The sequence below is a fragment of the Hippocampus bargibanti genome, linkage group LG01, assembly GCF_051943395.1.
Source record: "Hippocampus bargibanti isolate YZ-2025 linkage group LG01, ASM5194339v1, whole genome shotgun sequence".
Taxonomy (NCBI): domain Eukaryota; kingdom Metazoa; phylum Chordata; class Actinopteri; order Syngnathiformes; family Syngnathidae; genus Hippocampus; species Hippocampus bargibanti.
The window spans coordinates 2,522,961-2,542,954 of NC_142734.1; the positions used below are offsets into that span (position 1 = coordinate 2,522,961).

Here is a 19,994-nt window from a genome sequence, read left to right on the forward strand (position 1 = left end):
ATTAAAGAACTACTTGCTAGCACGTTCACACACACAATCACTCAATTCAAATATAAAAAGGTGGTCTCAATATCAAACTGACATGGAAAAACAAACGTGTTAAAAATAAGCTTTGTTGACCTTTAAGGCCTTTTCGAGAAGAGACAATTTGAAGCATTGAGAAGGAAAATGCTGCAACTCAATAACTGACTGAAAATATTTTTTTCTAAAAGATGTTTCAATAGCCAAAGGGTCCTTTTGAAAAACAAAAAAAAATACAGCAACGTTAAAGGTTTCTTCAGGCGTCTTCTGTAGGTGTCGGACATTTTCGCTTCTCATCCAAGAAGCTTCATCAGCGAATTAAAATTTTGCTGGTAGCTCTGGCCCTATATAAATATACATCTATATATTATTTATATTATTATTATTATTATTATAGGGCCACAGCTCCCAGCAAAATTTTAGTTCACTGACGAAGCCTCTTGGATGAGAAGCGAACCGTCCGACACCTTCAAAGAAATACAGATGACGGCTAAAGAAAGCTTTTCATCGATGGACCACTCCGAATCAAGTATGTGTTTACTGTTGTGCCATTAAGTTCAGAATATTTTTTGTGCTTCCTTTCAAGTATAGCAAAAAAAAAAAAAAACAAACACCTTGTAGTCAAAACAGGCAGATTTTGAGACAAATCAACTCTCCTGACAGACATGAGCTTTTTCTCATTTATTTGTCAACTGTCTGGTTAAACAGCAGATGGCGCAATTTCCCTCCTTTTTTTCCCAATTCACGTTTTATTCCAGAAGTGTATTTTCTTTCAATCATGCCACACCCCTTTTCCCATTTTTCTTATCCTCTTCTAATGGCCTGCGTGTTTTGGGTATTTTAGATGCTATAAAACCTTTTTCTGATGTCAGAAAACAAAAAAATGGTGTCGGTTGTCCTTTAAAGTTGCTGTTTGACAACAAGGCGGCGAAAAGCCAAATTCACAACAGATGTTTTCCTCGTTCACCTGCTGGTTGATTGGTTTGAAACATCATGTGACCCAGACGCCCCCTAGCAGTAGTACACGGCATCGACCAGGAAGTGCCCACTGAATTTAGTGTCATGAGTAAGAAAGAGTCCTCGAAAAAGACATCCTCATGCAAAACATTGTCCCGCTCAGACCGTAGTGACAGACAGCAATGGGTTGTAAACTTTGGTCCCATCGGCAGAACGCGTCCCGTGGATCAGAAGTTCTTGAATGGTGATCCAGTTGTCCAGAATCCTGCGACTGCGCTTCTTCATACTTCTACGGTGGCATAACTCCAGGATGGAAGTGGGTTCCTGCTGTAGCGCCCCAGCGCCGTCGCCGCTAACGCCGAATCCCTGCTCCCGTTCCCTCAGGAAGTCGTGACGACTCTGCATCATGATCTCCCGCCGCCGGCGTTGCTCTCGCGCCTTTTGCAGCTGCTGCTTGCGCTCCTCTTTGCTCCAGTAACGACCCATCTTCATCTCGCTCACCGCATCGTCATCTGTGGTCATGCCGCTACGTTCTTCTCGAATCTTCATGGCCCGTGCCTTCAGGAGTCTGTCCCTCACGGGCCTCTTCGCCACGTAGCGCGAACCGTCGCTCCGGATCTTCACTTTCCACTCCATACGTGGAGACAAAGGCCCAGCGGCCCCACTTGGGACCACGTCTTTGCAAGTGCTACCCAGACTCATGGGGCTGATGTCTCCTCGGTGGTTGTCCCCAGGGGCTTCGGAGGTCGACGGTGAGCCCAGCTGCATGCAGCTCATGTAGCGTTGAGGCGGTGTAGTTTCGCCATGGCGACGAGACATATAAGGACTGTTCTCTGCGCTGCGGCCTCCGGACCTCGAAAGGTTGGCTTTGCAGTTACGTCTCAGCCCTCCGTCGGAGGCCCTACGGGCACCTGGGCCAGGTCCTCTTCTAGCTTGGTTGAGGTTCTCTTGATCCCAGGCCCCTCTTTCGTTTCGTGTCGTCCTCTCTCGCTGCCTGGAGGGGACACTCTTCTCCTGTGGAGGTTCTCCACTTTCAGGGCTGGCTGCGCAAGGGTGCTTCTCATTGACCAACGGGGTGCTCATGCAGCTTTCCCCTCCGGTGTTGTAGGCGCTGGTGCTGTCCTTGTCGGAGCGCTCCCTTTCGGGAAGCTCATTGATGTCGGAGAGAGCCTGGTGACGAGACTCGTCGCCAGGGGAGCACCAGCTGGCCACCTTGTCCTCTAGGGGCCAAGCTTTGAGGCAGCGTTCCCTCAGCTGCTGCATCTTTTGTGCCCGCAGGATGTTTCGACACTTGAACTCCAGGTGCCGTAACTCCTCCTCCAGAAGCACCATCTCGTGCCTTGTCAAGCTCTCGTTCTTGTTCTCGTCTAGCGGGAAGCCTCCTCCCTCGCAGCCGTCGCTCCTCTCGTAGTAGCACTTGATCTCGAGCAGCTCTTTGTACCTCTCGCACTCTTCCTCGGTCAGTCCGGGCATCATCATCATCCTCACCGGGTCACCCGTGTAGGCCCTGTCTCTGCCTTCCGGAGCCTCTGGTGCACCACAGTCCAGGCCCAAAAGTGAGTCGGTGCTAAACTGGAGGTCGTGCTGGGACATTAACGGTGGCGTGTCACTTCGGGTGGACGAAAATTTGCGCATGCTTCCGGGTGTGTTTGTGGTGTTTGTATTGCAGGCACTGGTCTGGTCATCTCCTAGCAGGTCATGCTCTGAGGACTCTTCGTAACGAGTGCTTTCGTCCGTGCGACCCACTCCACTGTCCAGCTCCTGGCTGTTGCTCAGGACAGTCTGCAGCAAATGGGGTGAATCCTGGTTCAGTAAGCGATCCTGGCACCCTGAAGCAAGGCCGTCTTGGGCGGAGGCCTCCCAGGTGTCTGTGCTGCTTCTGTGAGTAGCTAGCAAGTGGATCGCGTTGTCCAGTGGCTCCTGATGCACTTTGTCTGCAACCGTTTGGTTGTCATTCTGAAATGTATGATGGAAGGGATCTTTCGTTAGAAGCATTCATTTCAACTGAATGGCTCTCAGTCGTACAGGAGTGGTCCATCGAGGAAAAGGTTTTTCAGCCCTTCATTAAATAGCCATGGTAATTTAAGGTTTAATTTAGACCATGCGTACAACAGTCTTCTTAGGCGGATACCACATAGGCTTAGTCATGCTAATGAGGTAAACCAGAGTCAGGGATAGAACAACAGTGGTAATCCGATTGGCCTAATGAGGTGAATACAGGGCCAGGGATAGACCAAGATAAATCAGAGTGGCTCATGAGGTGAAACCAGACAGGAATAGAACAATAGGGGTAATCGGCTTCAAGGAGTGGCCCACAACCTATGAGCAGGGACATATCAGAGCAGAGGTCTGGCACTCCCACCGCTGTCCACGAGGGACATATATATTCCCAGAGTTACCAGCACAACTTAATTTTGAGCGCTTCCTGTGAAGGAGTTTCAAGTCGTAAAGTGCTTCGGTGATAAAGGAGTTTCCCAAGTCCTAAATTCTGTGCCAGGACAGATCTCCTAGATGAAGCTGACAGTTTAACTTGCATTGTCTGTTGGCCTTATTGACCACAGGTTGTCTGTGCTTCAATTGTGTATTTGAGTCACACATGTTGACTAAGCATATAATAGCATGAAACTTTTAAATATGATAACTTCTTATTCTGTCTAATCTTTATCACTCTGACATCACAAATCAACGTTCTGTTGCATTCATTGTGGTGTGAGATTTGTCTTATTATGTAAAAAAAGGTATGTTTTGTTTCTGTCTCCACATGCTTCTTCTCGTCCGAGGTCGCCGGAATGCAAATCATGCAAATCCTCATAAGCGAGTGAAGTTTCCCTCTGGAGAGCTCAGTTGATCTTTCGCCTAATTGGTTAACACGTGAACAGCATGCAGACGAGGCAAGCTATCGATCCGTTGGTCTTTGTTCTCTTCGCATCAGACCGTATCTTTGCGTTCCTGCAGATAAAACTTTCATCTTTGCCGGGGCGTTACCCAGAGATGAGACCTTTGCCTCCTCGGAATCCAAATGAGGAATGATCTTGGCTTAGCTTTTCTCAGGTATTCGAGGTAGCCGTCTCTCTCCAAAAAGAAGAGATTGCGCCTGTGTCTGTTCTGCAGGCTCATTATGGCTGCCCTCCAGCACTCTGCGCAATATGTGGCCTGCATATAGATGCCGTCATCTCCCATGGAGCGTGGGAGTCTACATTTTTTAACAAGCAGATGGCAGGATTTAAAAAAAAAAAATTCAATTTTGTCTGGCAATGAATTATTTGGTCACAAAACAAAAGAGTAGCTTTAAAGGGGCTTGTGCTGTGACATTGGTGAGTGAGTGAGTGAGAGAGAGACAGACAGAGTGAGAGATAGCGACAGCGAGAGAGAAAGACAGACATATATATCTATAGAGAGAGACAAAGACACAGAGACAGTGAGAGGCAGTGAGATATTGTGACAGAGAGAGATAGTGACCGTGTGCGCTAAAGAAACTCCCGCGCGCACCGTCGATCAACTATCCAAATATCCTCCCTCACCTCTACGTCGGGACGTGCAAGGAGCAAGGTGAAATTTGTGCTGTCTTCTCTGGTCAGAAGAGAAACTGCCTCCTCTCTGTCATGGATGTCCACTCCGTTGATCTAAAATCAAACAAATGTATGTAAAATGTATGATGTATTATTTCCTGCACGGATATGCCAGCACCGTTTTTGATTAGGAGGAATGTCGGTACTGTCATCGCTGGACAGCTCTGGGGCGATTGTGCTTTTTTTGCGCCTGTAATGGGCATTATTTTCACTGCCCCGCTTTGTTCAGCGGAAATGTTGCTGCTCACAAAATGTCTCCACTGCGAGACGAATAAAGGCTAATCCAATCCAATTTCCACTTGAATTTACAGTATGTCTATGTTGCCAAAAAACACACCATATGTGTTAATTAATCTACCTGCAATATTCGGTCACCCTTTCGGATGCGGCCATCCATTGCAGCAATGCTATATGGGTTCACCTGGAGGAAGTAACAAGCTTGTTGAGAAGACAATTTATGGAGTAAGATGCAGTAAATCAAGACATAAAAAGACGGCACGTCAATATCGTGACCTCGCCAACGTAGATCCCGAGATCCTCCTCATCGTCGGTTCTGTAACACACGGTCAGTCCGAGTTTATCCTGGTGACGGGATTTGTACAGCTCCACTTCCTGGTAATGCGAGACAGTTGGACAACGAAATGTGAAAATTCCGTCGCACTCACTCTACTAATTGTGAGGACATCATGAGTGATATCGCGTACATGTCTTTTTGAAGCTGCAAAAGCAGAAATAAACATTGTCCAGTTGTCAAGGAGGGCGCAAATGCTTAGGGTTAGGGTCAGGGCTTAGGGTTGGGGGTTAGGGTCTAGGGTTGAGGATTTAGGGTTGGGAGTTAGGGTTAGAGGTTAGGGTTTGGGGTTATGCTGTTTGGGTTGGGGGTTAGAAGTTAGGGTTTGGGTTAGGGGTTAGAAGTTAGGGTTAGCGGGGGTTAGGGTTCAGGTTTGGGGTTGGGTTAGGTTTAGGGCTAGGGTTGAGGTAAGGGCTAGACATTTTTATCAGGAAACAAAAAATAATTGCCAGATGTCTGACCAGTGCTTTATTCCTATCCATCACTCACCTCGTATTCCAGCTGATCCTGTCTATCGACATCATGCTGAGAGACGTCAAAGTAGTCGGAGGGGTCATAGTACACGGGCCCTAGAAAACTGAAAAGGGTGGCTAGTGAAAGGTCTGTCCGACTGTGAGGACACACAAACTGTGATGTGACTAACAGCTCATTGAGCAGATAAGGCTCCAGGAGTGTCGGCGGAGGTGGCGAAGGTGGAGGGTTGGGCGGAGACTGCCTGCCCTTGCCCGCGGTCAACATATGTTGGAAGCTGATGTCCGTTTGTGTGCAGCTGTCCACGCAGTCGGCCATCCCCATGGTCAGCGGCGCGACGCTAGCGGGGGGCCCCGTGGAGCCTGCTCGTCTGCGGGACCGGCGCCCCCGTAATATATTGGAAAGCACGGGGTCCCTCATGTCCACTGTGGGATCGCCAGATAGGCGGGACAACTCCTTCCTATTCAACTGCAAGGAAGAGACTCGCTTGGATCAGTTTGAGCACAGGCGCCAATATCATTTTCATCACTGGCCACATTGTTTTATCCTCACTAGGGTTGCCAGAGTTGGGATTGTATGCGGTACCACTCGACTGTGAAGTCAGCGTGCTAATCACTCGACTACCGGGCTGCCCTTCTACTTAAGTTAGTCCTTCTCAAATAGTGGGGTAGCGTTGCCATTTTAGGGCTCAATCCCCTTCCCAGCCTCCCTGTGGGTTTTCTCGGGGGACTCTGGTTTCCTCCCAGATTCCCAAAACATGTTGATTGAACACTCCAAAGTATCCCAAGGCGTGAGTGTTACCACAAATGGTTGTTTGTTTCTATGTGCCCTGCGATTGGCTAGCAACCAGTTCAAAACAGTGACATTTGGACTCGTTTCAACTTTGATAGCGCAAAGGCAGTGTAGACTGCAAGGTTAAAATATCCCATCAATCGGGCTCCACAAATAACCCGCACTAACCATCAGTTCAATTTGAAATTAAAAGACGAGCAAGGGAACCAGCTATTAATGAAGTTTCTGGTGTGTCTGCTTGCATCTGTTGCTGTATCAATACTTCAACATTTACAACCCAGACCTCCTTGAGACACTTTATGCAAAAAGCTATCCATTCCATCAAGCGATTGATTAACGACCATCACAAAGGTAAATAAAATGACTTTATTATACTGTACAGATTATTTATTTAATTATAATACCATAGCACATTTATTATGCATAAAATAAGGTATATTTTGTGTAGTTTTAAGGCTTAGAAAATTAGAAAATTACGTTTTATGGGGACGTGGGAACGGATTATTCTCATTTTAATGGTTTGCTATGGGAAATTATATTTTGGGATACACACTTTCCGCCTTACACACTCTGTCTGGGAACCAATGAAGTTCGTAAGCCATGGTATCACGTTACTTGGGTACAGCAGCAAAGAATTTGTCACCGGCGGGCAACAATCTTGAGCGTCTTGTTCTCCTTTCTTTTAGAATCCTCTGATTCACTACCTTTCACACTCTCAGCTTCTTTCCACATGCTGCCTCAGCACTTCTATCTGTGCTGCCCCTCCCCGGAGATAGCAGCCAGCGCTGCTCACCTTCTATTTGGGATTGTTGATGTCACATTATAAATCACACTATGCCTCTTAATGAGCTTTCGGACTTGATCATAAGTAAGCTGTTTACTGTCTTGCAGGTGCTGGCGAGAAGTGTGACCGCGTTGCATTCATGTGTTCTTAATGCACGCTTGTAATAATAGGAAGCATCGGTGAAAGACCGGCAGGAAACATGTCCATGTTCATTATCAAACAGGTATAGCAAGCAGTGAGAAGAAGATGAAGGAGAGCGGGTACCATTTGCTCTTCTCATTTATTATCAATGAGGGTGCTCGGCTTGCTTTAAAGACAACTTCAAGCTGCGTAAGAACGCTTGTCTGCCCGGAGCCAATGAAAATCAATAATAATAGTAATAACAATAATAATAATAATAATAATGCATTTCCTTTATAAGCGCCTTCCAAAACTCAAGGCTGATTAAGGGCGTTTTGTGGCCAAAGCATTTGCTTTTAACTCATTCAATATAAGAGATGTGCAAAAATAAAATAACATACGAAATAAATATTAATAATAACAAAATTAAATATTAATAATAATAAAAATATTAATTACAGTAAAGTCTCGTTATATCGATATTCAAGGGAGTCCGAAAAAATATCGATATAACCGGGACTATCGATATATCCGACCCTGTTTGCATGTAATTTTCTCAGTGCGTGCATAGAAATAGTATCGATATAACCGGGACTATCGATATATCCGATATCGATATAACGAGACTTTACTGTATTATTAATATTTAATAATAATAATAATGAGGGTGCTCCGCTTGCTTTTAAAGACAACTTCAAGCTGCGTAAGAACGCTTGTCTGCCCAGAGCCAATGAAAATCAATAATAATAATAGTAATAACAATAATAATAATAATCATGCATTTCATTTATAAGCGCCTTCCAAAACTCAAGGCTGATTAAGGGCGTTTTGTGGCCAAAGCATTTGCTTTGAACTCATTCAATATAAGAGATGTGCAAAAATAAAATAACATACGAAATAAATATTAATAATAACAAAATTAAATATTAATAATAATAAAAATATTAATTACAGTAAAGTCTCGTTATATCGATATTCAAGGGAGTCCGAAAAAATATCGATATAACCGGGACTATCGATATATCCGACCCTGTTTGCATGTAATTTTCTCAGTGCGTGCATAGAAATAGTATCGATATAACCGGGACTATCGATATATCCGATATCGATATAACGAGACTTTACTGTATTATTAATATTTAATAATAATAATAATGAGGGTGCTCCGCTTGCTTTAAAGACAACTTCAAGCTGCGTAAGAACGCTTGTCTGCCCAGAGCCAATGAAAATCAATAATAATAATAGTAATAATAATAATCATTCATTTCATTTATAAGCACCTTCCAAAACTCAAGACTGATTAAGGGCATTTTGTGGCCAAAGCATTTGCTTTGAACTCATTCAATATAAGAGTTGTGCAAAAATAAAATAACATACTAAATAAATATTAATAATAACAAAATTAAATTAATACTAATAAAAATATTAATTATTATTAATATTTAATAATAATAATGAGGGTGCTCCGCTTGCTTTAAAGACAACTTCAAGCTGCGTAAGAACGCTTGTCTGCCCAGAGCCAATGAAAATCAATAATAGTAATAACAATACTAATAATAATCATGCATTTCATTTATAAGCACCTTCCAAAACTCAAGACTGATTAAGGGCATTTTGTGGCCAAAGCATTTGCTTTGAACTCATTCAATATAAGAGATGTGCAAAAATAAAATAACATACGAAATAAATATTAATCATAATAACTAAATTAAATATTAATAATAAAAAATATTAATTATTATTATTATTAATATTTAGTAATAATAATGAGGGTGCTCGGCTTGCTTTAAAGACAACTTCAAGCTGCGTAAGAACGCTTGTCTGCCCAGAGCCAATGAAAATCAATAATAATAGTAATAACAATAATAATAATAATAATAATGCATTTCCTTTATAAGCACCTTCCAAAACTCAAGACTGATTAAGGGCATTTTGTGGCCAAAGCATTTGCTTTGAACTCATTCACTGTCAGAAATGTTCAGAAATAAAATAACATACTAAATAAATATTAATCATAATAACTAAATTAAATATTAATAATAAAAATATTAATTATTATTATTAATATTTAGTAATAATAATGAGGGTGCTCGGCTTGCTTTAAAGACAACTTCAAGCTGCATAAGAACGCTTGTCTGCCCGGAGCCAATGAAAATCAATAATAATAGTAATAATAATAATAATAGTAATAATAATAATAATAATAATAGTAATAATAATAATAACAATAATACGTCTGTGTAAGCTCTCAGTCGTACAGGAGTGGTCCATCGATGAGAAGGAATCACTTTTGTACTTTTGTACAGATGACGGCTGAAGAAACCTTCTCATCGAATAACAATAATAATAATAATAATAATAATCATGCATTTCATTTATAAGCACCTTCCAAAACTCAAGCCTGATTAAGGGCGTTTTGTGGCCAAAGCATTTGCTTTGAACTCATTCACTGTCAGAGATGTGCAAAAATAAAATAACATACGAAATTAATATTAATAATAATAAACAAATATTGATATTATTATTATGATATAATTATTATATAATTTATTACATATTACAACAACTACTACTATTATTATGATAAAATCCCCGTTAAGATACAACAGGTTGCACAAACAGGTGGTTAAAACAGATCCACCTCTTGGCAAATGAATAAAACCCAAACATCATCCATCCAGCCTCGCCGTCGACTAACACGACATTGCCGGTTAGTACGAAGCCACCAATTGATCATGTGCTGCAACAATCCAGATCGGAAATGTTGCTGTTGAATCGTGTGCATATAAATCGGGAGAAAGTGAGGACTAACGCCAACAGTAAACCTGGCAGCTTCCCCTGGAACCAAATTGGTTTCAAGGGAAGCTGCTTCCATGGCAACCAATGTCATTTAAAAAAAAGTCCAGTGTGTGCACGTGTGTGTGTGTGTGCTACATTGCACTCTTCCACCATTTTAGTCGAACAAAAAAAGTTAACAATCATGTTTTATTTTAGTGTCTTTTCAGGGTGTGTTTAGTGTTAATTTCCTGGTGAAGTGAATTCAGAGATTTGCATATCAGAATCAGAATCGTTTTTATTGGCCATTGGCCAAGTATGTAGAACACACAAGGAATTTGTCTCCGGTAGAACAGGCTGCACTAGTATCATCGTAAAGAAGACATGACAAATAAGTATGGATGTCTGCTGGATTTGCCTGAGGGAAGTAATTGGGAAAAGGTGGTGGGCAGGGTGCGGAGGGTGTATATATATATATATATATATATATATATATAATTCAAACACCGAGAAAACTGCCAGAAAAGACAAAATGTGTATTAGCGTGGCTGCTGAATGGCTCAGATGGTACAGATGGTGGTGTACCACTGCTTCAACTGTTCCCACTTGAATTGATTCTCCGAGAATCACACCCTCCAAGCGTGGGGAGGAGACCAAACCATTGCGGGTGAAATCAAAGCGTCACAGAAGGTTGATTTATCAAACCCCCTTCCCTTCCCCACCCTCCCACGTCTGCAGAGAATCAAGCTGGATAAGAGCAATAAAAAAAAAATGCGTTTACGGACACCGATATGAATAGAGGTTACAGTCGTACCTTGGCTTACGAACTTAATTGGTTCCCAGACAGAGTGTGTAAGGCGAAAATTGTGTATCCCAAAAATTAATTTCCCATAGCAAACCATTAAAATGAGAATAATCCGTTCCCAGGTCCCCATAAAAAGAATGTTCTACTTCTTAATTTTCTAAGCCTTAAAACTAAACAAAATATACCTTATTTTATGTATAATAAATGTGCTATAGTATTGTAATTAAAGAAATAAACTGTACTGTATAATAAAGGGGTTTTATTTACCTTTGTGATGGTCATTGCTTGATGGAATGGAGTGACCGGTTTCATCAGCATTAAACACTTGATGAGGAACGTGGCCTTCTTCTTTCACCATCTTGAGGAATGATTCCTTGTAAACCTTGGCAGCTTTATCGTCAGAACTGGCTGCCTTACCATGACGAATTACACTATGAATCCCTGTACGACACTTAAAGTTCTCGAACCATCCGTGGTTAGCCTTAAAATCATCAATGGATGACAAACTTCCAGGTTGCCTCTTGACAATATCCGAGTGAAGTTGCCGTACTTTGCGATAATTTTACCTAGTTCCTCATCTTTATGTGTGTGTATGAGTCATATGAGTCACTCATACACACACACACGTGCGGGTTATTTGTGGTGCCTGATTGATGGGATATTTTAACCTTGCAGTCTACAATCTGCCTTTGAACTATCAAAGTTGAAATGAGTCCAAATTTGACTTGGTTTCTATCCATTTTCTCACTCTGCGTTGTCTGCCTATCTATCTTTATTAGATGTGTGTTTCTGTAACCTCCCTCACTGCTGCGTTCTTGACCAATCACGTGCGGCTTTAACCGAAGACTGGGGGCGGGGAATAGAGGACAAAAAAAAGTCCGCTGCCATTTCTTTGTTTGGAGATTGGGCTCCTTCACGAATGACACATCATTCATTCTTGTGCTCCGTGTGTATCCCGAAAAATAGTTTGAATGCTACGATTAAATTCTTGTGAATTTAACATCCGTAAGCCGAAAAGTTCGTTAGCCAAGGCGTCCGTAAGCCGATGTAACGCTGTATTTGTTTGAGGTTGTGACGTGAGATTTTTCACAATAAAATACTGTCAACTCGCAATGTCGCCTTGATCAACACAGATTGGGAAAAACCTAATGTGAATTTCTAAGATAGAACTTCACATGGATGATGAAAACTCACAGAAGGCCATTCAAACCACCTATTGACACCTATTTTTGTACACAAGACATTGGGAGGGAATGCAAGAACGAGACCTCACCTGGAACATGACCCTGTATTGTTCTTCGGGTTTCTGGACCACGCACATGTTGCACCCCATCGTGGCGTCTGACACAGGAGCGACCTGTCGAGGCTTTTGTCTGTGGCACAGGGAGGACCCCACCCTCCTTTGCTGGGTTGTGCTATGGAACACTCCTCTTCTTCTTCCACACAGTCTGACAACCTCGTCAGGGAGGCAGTTTTCAGGGCTAATATTTGCGCCGCACTCTTAAGTGGAGAACATTTTGTTCTGGAGTAAAAAAAAAAACAACACCACTCGTTCAAATCGACCGTGTGTGGAATCCTGAGTTTTTTTTTCATAGCTTGACCTTATTTCACAGATATCGATTCCGATCGGTTGTCTTGACGAAACAAATCCGTCAGTCCGCTTACAGTGTGCTCTTTTTGTAGTTGGAAAAAGCTGTACAGTCACTTGAAGAACGAAACTTGACTTGCAATCGAGCAAGCCGCATCAGTTCTGTTTTGCATCGCTTGCAAATATCTCCATTGTGGGACTATTAAAGGCTTTCTGATTCTGATTCCCTGGTATGCTAAGAGTTCTTGTTCAGAGTGTGCTTGCTTAGCTGATGAGTTAACATGTGCTTTGTTTCCCCCTTCCACTTTGTTTCTCGCCCCAATTCAGGAAGTTAAGTCATCAATTGAAGAATTCATGTGAGACTGACCACCACGTCCTATTTTCCTGGCTACAATCTTCACTAACTGATAGAGATTAGACATGAATAGCTCGGCAGAGGGCTGCAGAATTCAGACGTCTGTCATGAATTGCTACGTCTCCTGCCAGCAGTAAAGACTATCTTTTTGGGTCCGAACCTTTGTCCACAGTGTCCGATTGAACATCTCTGACACTAACACACATCGAATTCAATCACAGGATGGTTCTCCAGGACTAAACGAACGCACTCAACCTATTTTTGACATAACATTGCAACGGACTACAAGAGAAAATCACCACACTGATCTGATCTGTTGTCAGATGTGATGAAAACTCCTTGGGACCAACCAGCGCTTGAGGGTGAACCTAGATGGCAATTTACAATGACATCAATGACCCCTTGAGATGAGCGATGAGACAATAGACGATCTCGCGGGTCAATATCTCAGGGACTGATTGGATTTGGCGCTACCGAATGACTGGACACGTCCACTCACAAACACTCGACCTTACATCCTAACCTGTATAAAAGGCTGATCACAATCTAACTTGCACCCTTCGCCCCCCCCAAGAGTCCAATTACGTTGCCTTTTGCTTTTTTTTATCTTTAATCCTGCTGCGCCAAGTGTCAACCCGTCCACGTGCGAGGCGTCGGCGGCTCTGCAGACAGCTGGCGACACGCTATTAAAGCAGCTAATCCTCTATCAAGCATTGGCAACACCTGTATCTACTCCGGAAGTGCTGTAATCCTCAAAACCCTGACACCCGAACACATTTGGAGGCAGGGATGCAAATAGTCCAACCTCAGAGAGTGATAACTTAAGTCAAAGCAACAGTATCAGAATGGCCGTCTCTCTGCGATTCAACTAGTCAGCAATTACAATGACAGACAATTGAAGTCCAAAGTAAAAAATAAGACCATAGAAAAAAACATTCCAGCAGCAAAATTTAAATCCATTTTAGTCCTCCTTTCCTCTACTCAGTCCAAGGTGTGAGAGCAGAAAAAAACAGTACACCCGGCATCCTGGTATGCCAGTGATGAATCTGGATCAGCAGACTCACACATGAAATCCCGCTCGTGTAATTGAAAGGTGCTTCTCCCCTCGGGCGTGATGCGAAATGCAGCCCGCCCCACCACCACCCCACTGCAGCGGGGGCAACACAATAGGCGCTTGTCCCCCCCCCCTCTGATGAGATCCTGCCCATAAGTACGAAGCACTGAGGTGCGACTGAAGCTACTACACATTCATCCCCCTCCACCCCTTTTCTCTCCGTTTCCAGGGCTGGGCTCTTTTTGCTCGCCACCACCCACCCCCAAGCGCTCCAGCGCCCATCCCCTCCCCTCATAATTTTGCCCACATCTCATTTGCTGTCCGCTCCCGCCTCCTTGTCTTTTTTTCTATGCTTGCAGGCAAGTAGAGTGATACCTCGGTTTACAAACGCCTTGGCTTACGAACGTTTCGGTTTACGAACGATAAATTTATGAGAATTTTACCTTGGCATACAAACTATTTTTCGGGATACACACGGAACTGCCACAATGAGTGATGTATCGTTCACGAACTAGCCCGTTCTAATAAGAAAATGGCAGCCAACTGTTTTTGTCCTCTACTCCCCGCCCCTAGTCTTCGGTTAAAGCCACGTGATTGGTCAAGATGCAGTAGTCGGGGTGGGGTGGGGTTTACAGACAGAGAGAGAGTGAAGCCGTTCTCCAAAAAGAAAATGGCTGCTGACTTTTTATTGTCCTCTATTCCCCGCCTCCAGTCTTCGGTTAAAGCAGCATGTGATTGGTCAAGAATGTAGCAGTGAGGTGGTTACAGAAACACACATCTAATAAAGATAGATCGGCAGACGACAGAGAGTGAGAAAATGGATAGAAAACAGTGAAATTTGGACTCGTTTCAACTTTATTGATAGTTCAAAGGCAGTGTAGACTGCAAGGTTAAAACATCCCATCAATCAGGCTCCACAAACAACCCGCACAAGCCATCTGTACACTTGATGCAAACAGCGATCAACCCAGCTAAACAGAACACAATTGATGAGGAACTAGATAAAATTATCGCAGAGAAAGCACCTACAAGGGATCATTCCTCAAGATGGTGAAAGAGGAAGGCTACGTTCCTCATCAAGTATTTAATGCTGAGGAAACCGGCTTTACTATATAGTACAGTTTATTTCTTTAATTATAATACCATAGCACATTGATTATACATAAAATAAGGTATATTTTGTGTAGTTTTAAGGCTTATTTAGTTGAAAATTATGTTTTATGGGAACCTTGGAACGGATTATTCTCATTTTAATGGTTTCCTATGGGGAATTAATTTTTGGGATACACACTTTTCGCCTTACACCAGAGGTGTCAAAGTCATTTTTTGCCGCGGGCCACATTGTAGTTATGGTTTCCTCTCGAGGTCCGTTATGAATTTGGGGAACCCATTAGAATGTTTAAATCCCCTTCAAATATTACATATAGAGCACACAGCAAATTAATGAATAACTCGTTTTCAAATCTGAAGTCAAGAATAATGACTTTTATTGTGGTTGACATCCAAAAATATGACATTTTGGTGAAGAATTTAGCTATCATCATGGAATTTAACAAGTTTGATTTGCTTTCGCGGGCCGAAAAAAATGATGTGGCGGGCCGGATTTGGCCCGCGGGCCTTGACTTTGACACCTGTGGTTTACACACTCTGTCTAGGAACAAATTGAGTTCGTAAGCCAAGTTATCGCTGTATTGAGGAGCCTGCGTGTGAAGCCCCGCCCCCCCAGTGAAAGTTACTGGAACATGGAGGTTCGGGCACAATAGGCTGAGAGTTCATCGGGTTTAATTATAGCATGCGGGCAATTCACCTTGGCGTAAAAAAGGGACGAGGTCTCTCTTGTCGATGCCCGGAGTCGATGTGGAACACAGCACTGGTTGTGCAATTAGGTGAGGGTGCGCACTGCCTCAAAGGAGAAAGAGGGTGGTGGGTGGGGGCGGGGTTTTAATAACAGGCGTGAGATGATGAATAGAAAACAGGGAGCACAAAGTGATAGAATGCAAATGATGATGCGGGAGAGTAAGCAAAGATGGGATAGGAAGAAAAAAAAATCTTTCTTTTCCCCGCTGTAATCACAATGACTTGTTTAGATTTTGCCAGGAGGAAAGTGTTAGGGGAATTCAAAAAGGCGCATAAATCTATTTTCGAGACTCTGGCCAATTTTAGATTATCGCCTGATATGTGTGAGTGAATTCATTTCACCTGTACATCTATGGTCAAAGCCTGCAAAGCCTTCTCTGCTGGCCTAAAAATATCTGAATCACGGACTGATCTTAATTATTTTTTTGTCCATTCTTATTAAATAATTCCAAATTGTCTTTCAGCTTCCTTTTATTACGTTGCGCTGCTTCCAGATGTGTGTTTTTGCATTTAAAGGACAACCGACACCATTTTTTTTTTCCTAACTGACATCTGAAAAACGTTTGATAGCATCTAAACGCAGGCTGATATTTTTAGTCAAATGCAAAACACCAATAAAAATCAGTTAAAGTGTCCCAAAACTACAGTGAGACCTCAATTTACGAACTTAATTGGTTCCCAGACAGAGTGTGTAAGGTGAAAAGTGTGTATCTCAAAAAAAAATTCCCATAGGAAACCATTAAAATGGGAATAATCCGTTCCCGGTTTCCATAAAATATACTTTTCAACTAAATAAGCCTTAAAACTACACACAACATACCTTATTCTATGTATAATAAATGTGTTATTGTATTGTAATGAAAGAAATACACTGCATTGTATCATAAAGTCACTTTATTTACATTTGTGATGGTCATTTATGGCTTGATGGAATGGCGTTGGAAGTCGAAGGTCAAAGGGAATTGCTGTTTGGAAAGAGAGGCACATTACATGAGGACTAATTAAAGAAATAAACTGTGCTGTAAAATAAAGTTTTATTTACCTTTTTGATGGTTGTTGATGGCTTATGGAAGGAGAGTCACCTTCCATAAGGACTGTTGGTAACTTAACCTCTGGTGCTGTTCGGTTGTGTGCTTCCGCCGAAGATCACTCCGCCAGCCGTGGTGGGTGTGTATTATGAAAATAGTGCTTATTATAAGGTTTAATTTTCATAAATTTGACGTTTGTAAGACAAAAAGTTTGTAAGTTGAGGTCTCACTGTACTTCAAAATAACCTCGGAGATGGCGAGTTTCAGAAGGTCCCGCCCCCTTGTTTGTGACGTCACGCCAGGACGTCTTGCCTTGCTCTAGAATCAAAACAATGGCTTCCGATTCGGAGAAGATGTTTTTTTGTGACTCATCCAGTTATGAATATGATTGAAATAGTTCTGAAGAGGAAAGCATAAATGTTTGCAATCGATTAAAAAAGTCCTTTAACACAGAAACACCCTTAGCCACACGTAGCAATGGTTGACTTAGCATACTGCTACTGGGATGCTAAGTCACACAAACGCACACCTCGTTTGTGTTTTTCGATTATCTTCTGCTCGACCGTAATTTTCTTCTGTGTACTCTTCGGTTTAATACTAGCCTGTGGTGGGGTCTTTTTCAGTCCCATAATAGAAAAAGTACTCCACTCGATAACAAACCAAGTCTGCACTCAAAGGAAAGAGGTGATGAAAACTAGTTCGCCCGCCACCGTGGCGCTGTTCGATCGTGTGGTTTGGTGTTCATCCGCCAAATTTTAGTTCGTACGCCAAGATTATATTCTCCCGAATTGAATAAGGCGAAATGTTCGTGAGCTAAAGAGTTCGTAAGCCGAGGTATCACTGTAGTTGTTTGAAGGAATAAAAGGTGAAAGCAGTCACTTTCTTCCTTGTGAAGCTTCCTTTGCTTTCAAAAAGTTAGATGGTGCAAATACTGGCAGAATCTTAACATCCTTCTCATTATTTATTAACCGCTGCGAGTACATCATTGACTACAGTGGAAATCATGTGATTTTTTTTTTTTTTTTTTGTATGACTTTGATTGCGGTTTCAGTGGAGGTGAGCAGTGGAATGTCGCGGATGAGTTATGGAGCTTGGTCGCCCCCTTCTGGCTCTTCTGGACAAAACAAGCACAGCAAAATGCATTGAAGTGATGGAAGGACCGCTACAATTCTTTTTTTTTTTTTTTCGGTCAGGGGCATTCCTTTAGTGACGTCACGTATGGACTCGTCACCAACTCAAAAACAAGACTTTCGAAATATTCAGCGCCAGTCTTAAAACGTAAAATATAGCTATAGGCCGTGGAATCTTTGTAAAATATGCTCAGTAGAAGTCATTTGAAGCCATTTTACAAATTATGGACACACAGACGTGGCTTGTGCTTTAAGTTAATATTCAAACTGTTATGAAAACATACCGTGTAATTATTTTTTTGTTATACATGTCAACTTTTTTTGCAGGGTATTCCTTGTGCGGATTATTAGCTTGCGCAGGCGTTGTTAATTGTTACAAAAATGGTGTTTTTGTGCCACCCAGGTGTTCCTGAAATGCTTCTGGAAAACAATGCCAATGGATCCCTGTCAGGTATTTTTGAAAATCTGCAAGCTGCAATTCTTCTCCTCCCACACCCGCCTACTTTTTTTGCCCCCGGGCTCAAACAAATCAATACATCATTAGCTCGGTTCCACTCAGCCCACGCCTCACTTTCCTTACATTTCACACGTTGTATCCCCCTTCAGCTCGTCTTTTGTCTTCGCACCTTTGGCCTCTCTGTTCTCGCTTTTGTTTCTCCTTTGAGTATTTTTTTTAACCCCGTGTGGATGTGCTACAAAGTGAACGGAGGCTAAACATGTGGGGGTAAAGGATTCGTGTGTGTGTGGGTGTGTGTGTGTGTGTGTGTGTGTGTGTGTGTGTGTGTGTGTGTGTGTGTGTGTGTGTGTGTGTGTGTGTGTGTGTGTGTGTGTGTGTGTGTGTGTGTGTGTGTGTGTGTGTGTGTGTGTGTGTGCGTATATGAGAGTTTGTATTGCTATTTTTGTGAGGACCATTGTGATTTTATACCATGCGTAGTGAGGACATTTTGACAAGAATGTGTGTGTGTATATGAGGGTTTGTATTGCTATTTTTGTGAGGACCATTGTGATTTTATGCCATGCATATTGAGGACATTTTGACAAGAATGTGTGTGTGTGTGTGTATATGAGGGTTTGTATCGCTATTTTTGTGAGGACCATTGTGATTTTATACCATGCGTAGTGAGGACATTTTTACAAGAATGCGTGTGTGTGTGTGCGTGTGCGTGTGTGTGTGCGTGTGTGTGTGTGTGTGTGTGTGTGTGTGTGTGTGTGTGTGTGTGTGTGTGTGTGCGCGTGTGTGTGCCTGCGTGTGCGTCTGTATGGCTATTTTGTGAGGACCACTATGATTTTATACCAAATGTAGTGAGGACATTTTGACAGGAATATGTGTGTGTGCATGTGTGTGTGTGTATCTGTGTGTGCGTGTGAGTTTGTATGGCAATTTTTGTGAGGACCACTATGATTTTATACCAAATGTGATGAGGACATTTTGACAGGAATGTGTGTGCGCGTGCATATGTGTACGTGTGTGTATCTGTGTGTGTGTGTGTGAGTTTGTATGGATATTTTGTGAGGACCATTGTGATTTTATACCATAGGTAGTGAGGACATTTCGAGAAGAACGTGTGTGTGTGTGTGTGTGTGTGTGTGTGTGTGTGTGTGTGTGTGTGTGTGTGTGTGTGTGTGTGTGTGTGTGTGTGTGTGTGTGTGTGTGTGTGTGTGTGTGTGTGTGTGTGTGTTTGTGTGTGTGTGTGTGTGGAGGGGGGGTTGGTTGGTGGGTGGGTGCGTGCGTGTGTGTGTGCGCATGCGTGTCAGTTTGTATGGCTATTTTTGTGTGAATTTTACACCATATGTAGTGAGGACATTTTGATAAGAATGTGCGTGTGTGTGTGTGTGTGAGAGAGAAAATTTGTATGCCTATTTTTGTGAGGACCACTATGATTTTATACATACGTAGTGAGGACATTTTGAAAGGTATGTGTGTGTGCGCATGTGCGTGTGTATGTGTGTGTGTGTGATATTAGAAGGGCAGATATTGCAGGGGACACAACAAGGAGAGAAAGGAGAAAGAAGATGTGAGGGGGGGATGGGAGCCTGTCTGGCTGAAATGAATGTGTAATTGCTTGTGGCAGCTAAAGCGCAAGTGGCAGCAGGGGTCGTAACGTCTTTGAAGGGAG

The 19,994-nt window shown here is 42.7% G+C and overlaps 1 protein-coding gene across 2 annotated transcripts; it reads right to left on the minus strand.

Annotated features, from left to right (window-relative positions):
• Positions 1–433: 433 nt before the first annotated feature.
• Positions 434–13,951, minus strand: LOC148902729 (PDZ domain-containing protein 4-like). 2 transcript variants are annotated; one of them, XM_088989860.1, is made up of 8 exons: positions 12,467–13,951; positions 12,139–12,387; positions 5,762–6,057; positions 5,608–5,695; positions 5,061–5,159; positions 4,906–4,968; positions 4,500–4,601; positions 434–2,934 (listed from the first exon to the last, which is right to left on the minus strand). In XM_088989860.1, the coding sequence occupies exons 2-8, from the start codon at positions 12,196–12,198 to the stop codon at positions 1,138–1,140; spliced, it is 2,505 nt and encodes an 834-aa protein (XP_088845986.1). In that variant the 5' UTR covers positions 12,199–12,387; positions 12,467–13,951; the 3' UTR covers positions 434–1,137. The 2 variants fall into 2 exon arrangements, with proteins under 2 accessions (XP_088845986.1, XP_088845994.1); XM_088989868.1 differs by having other exon boundaries at positions 12,139–13,951.
• Positions 13,952–19,994: the final 6,043 nt, after the last annotated feature.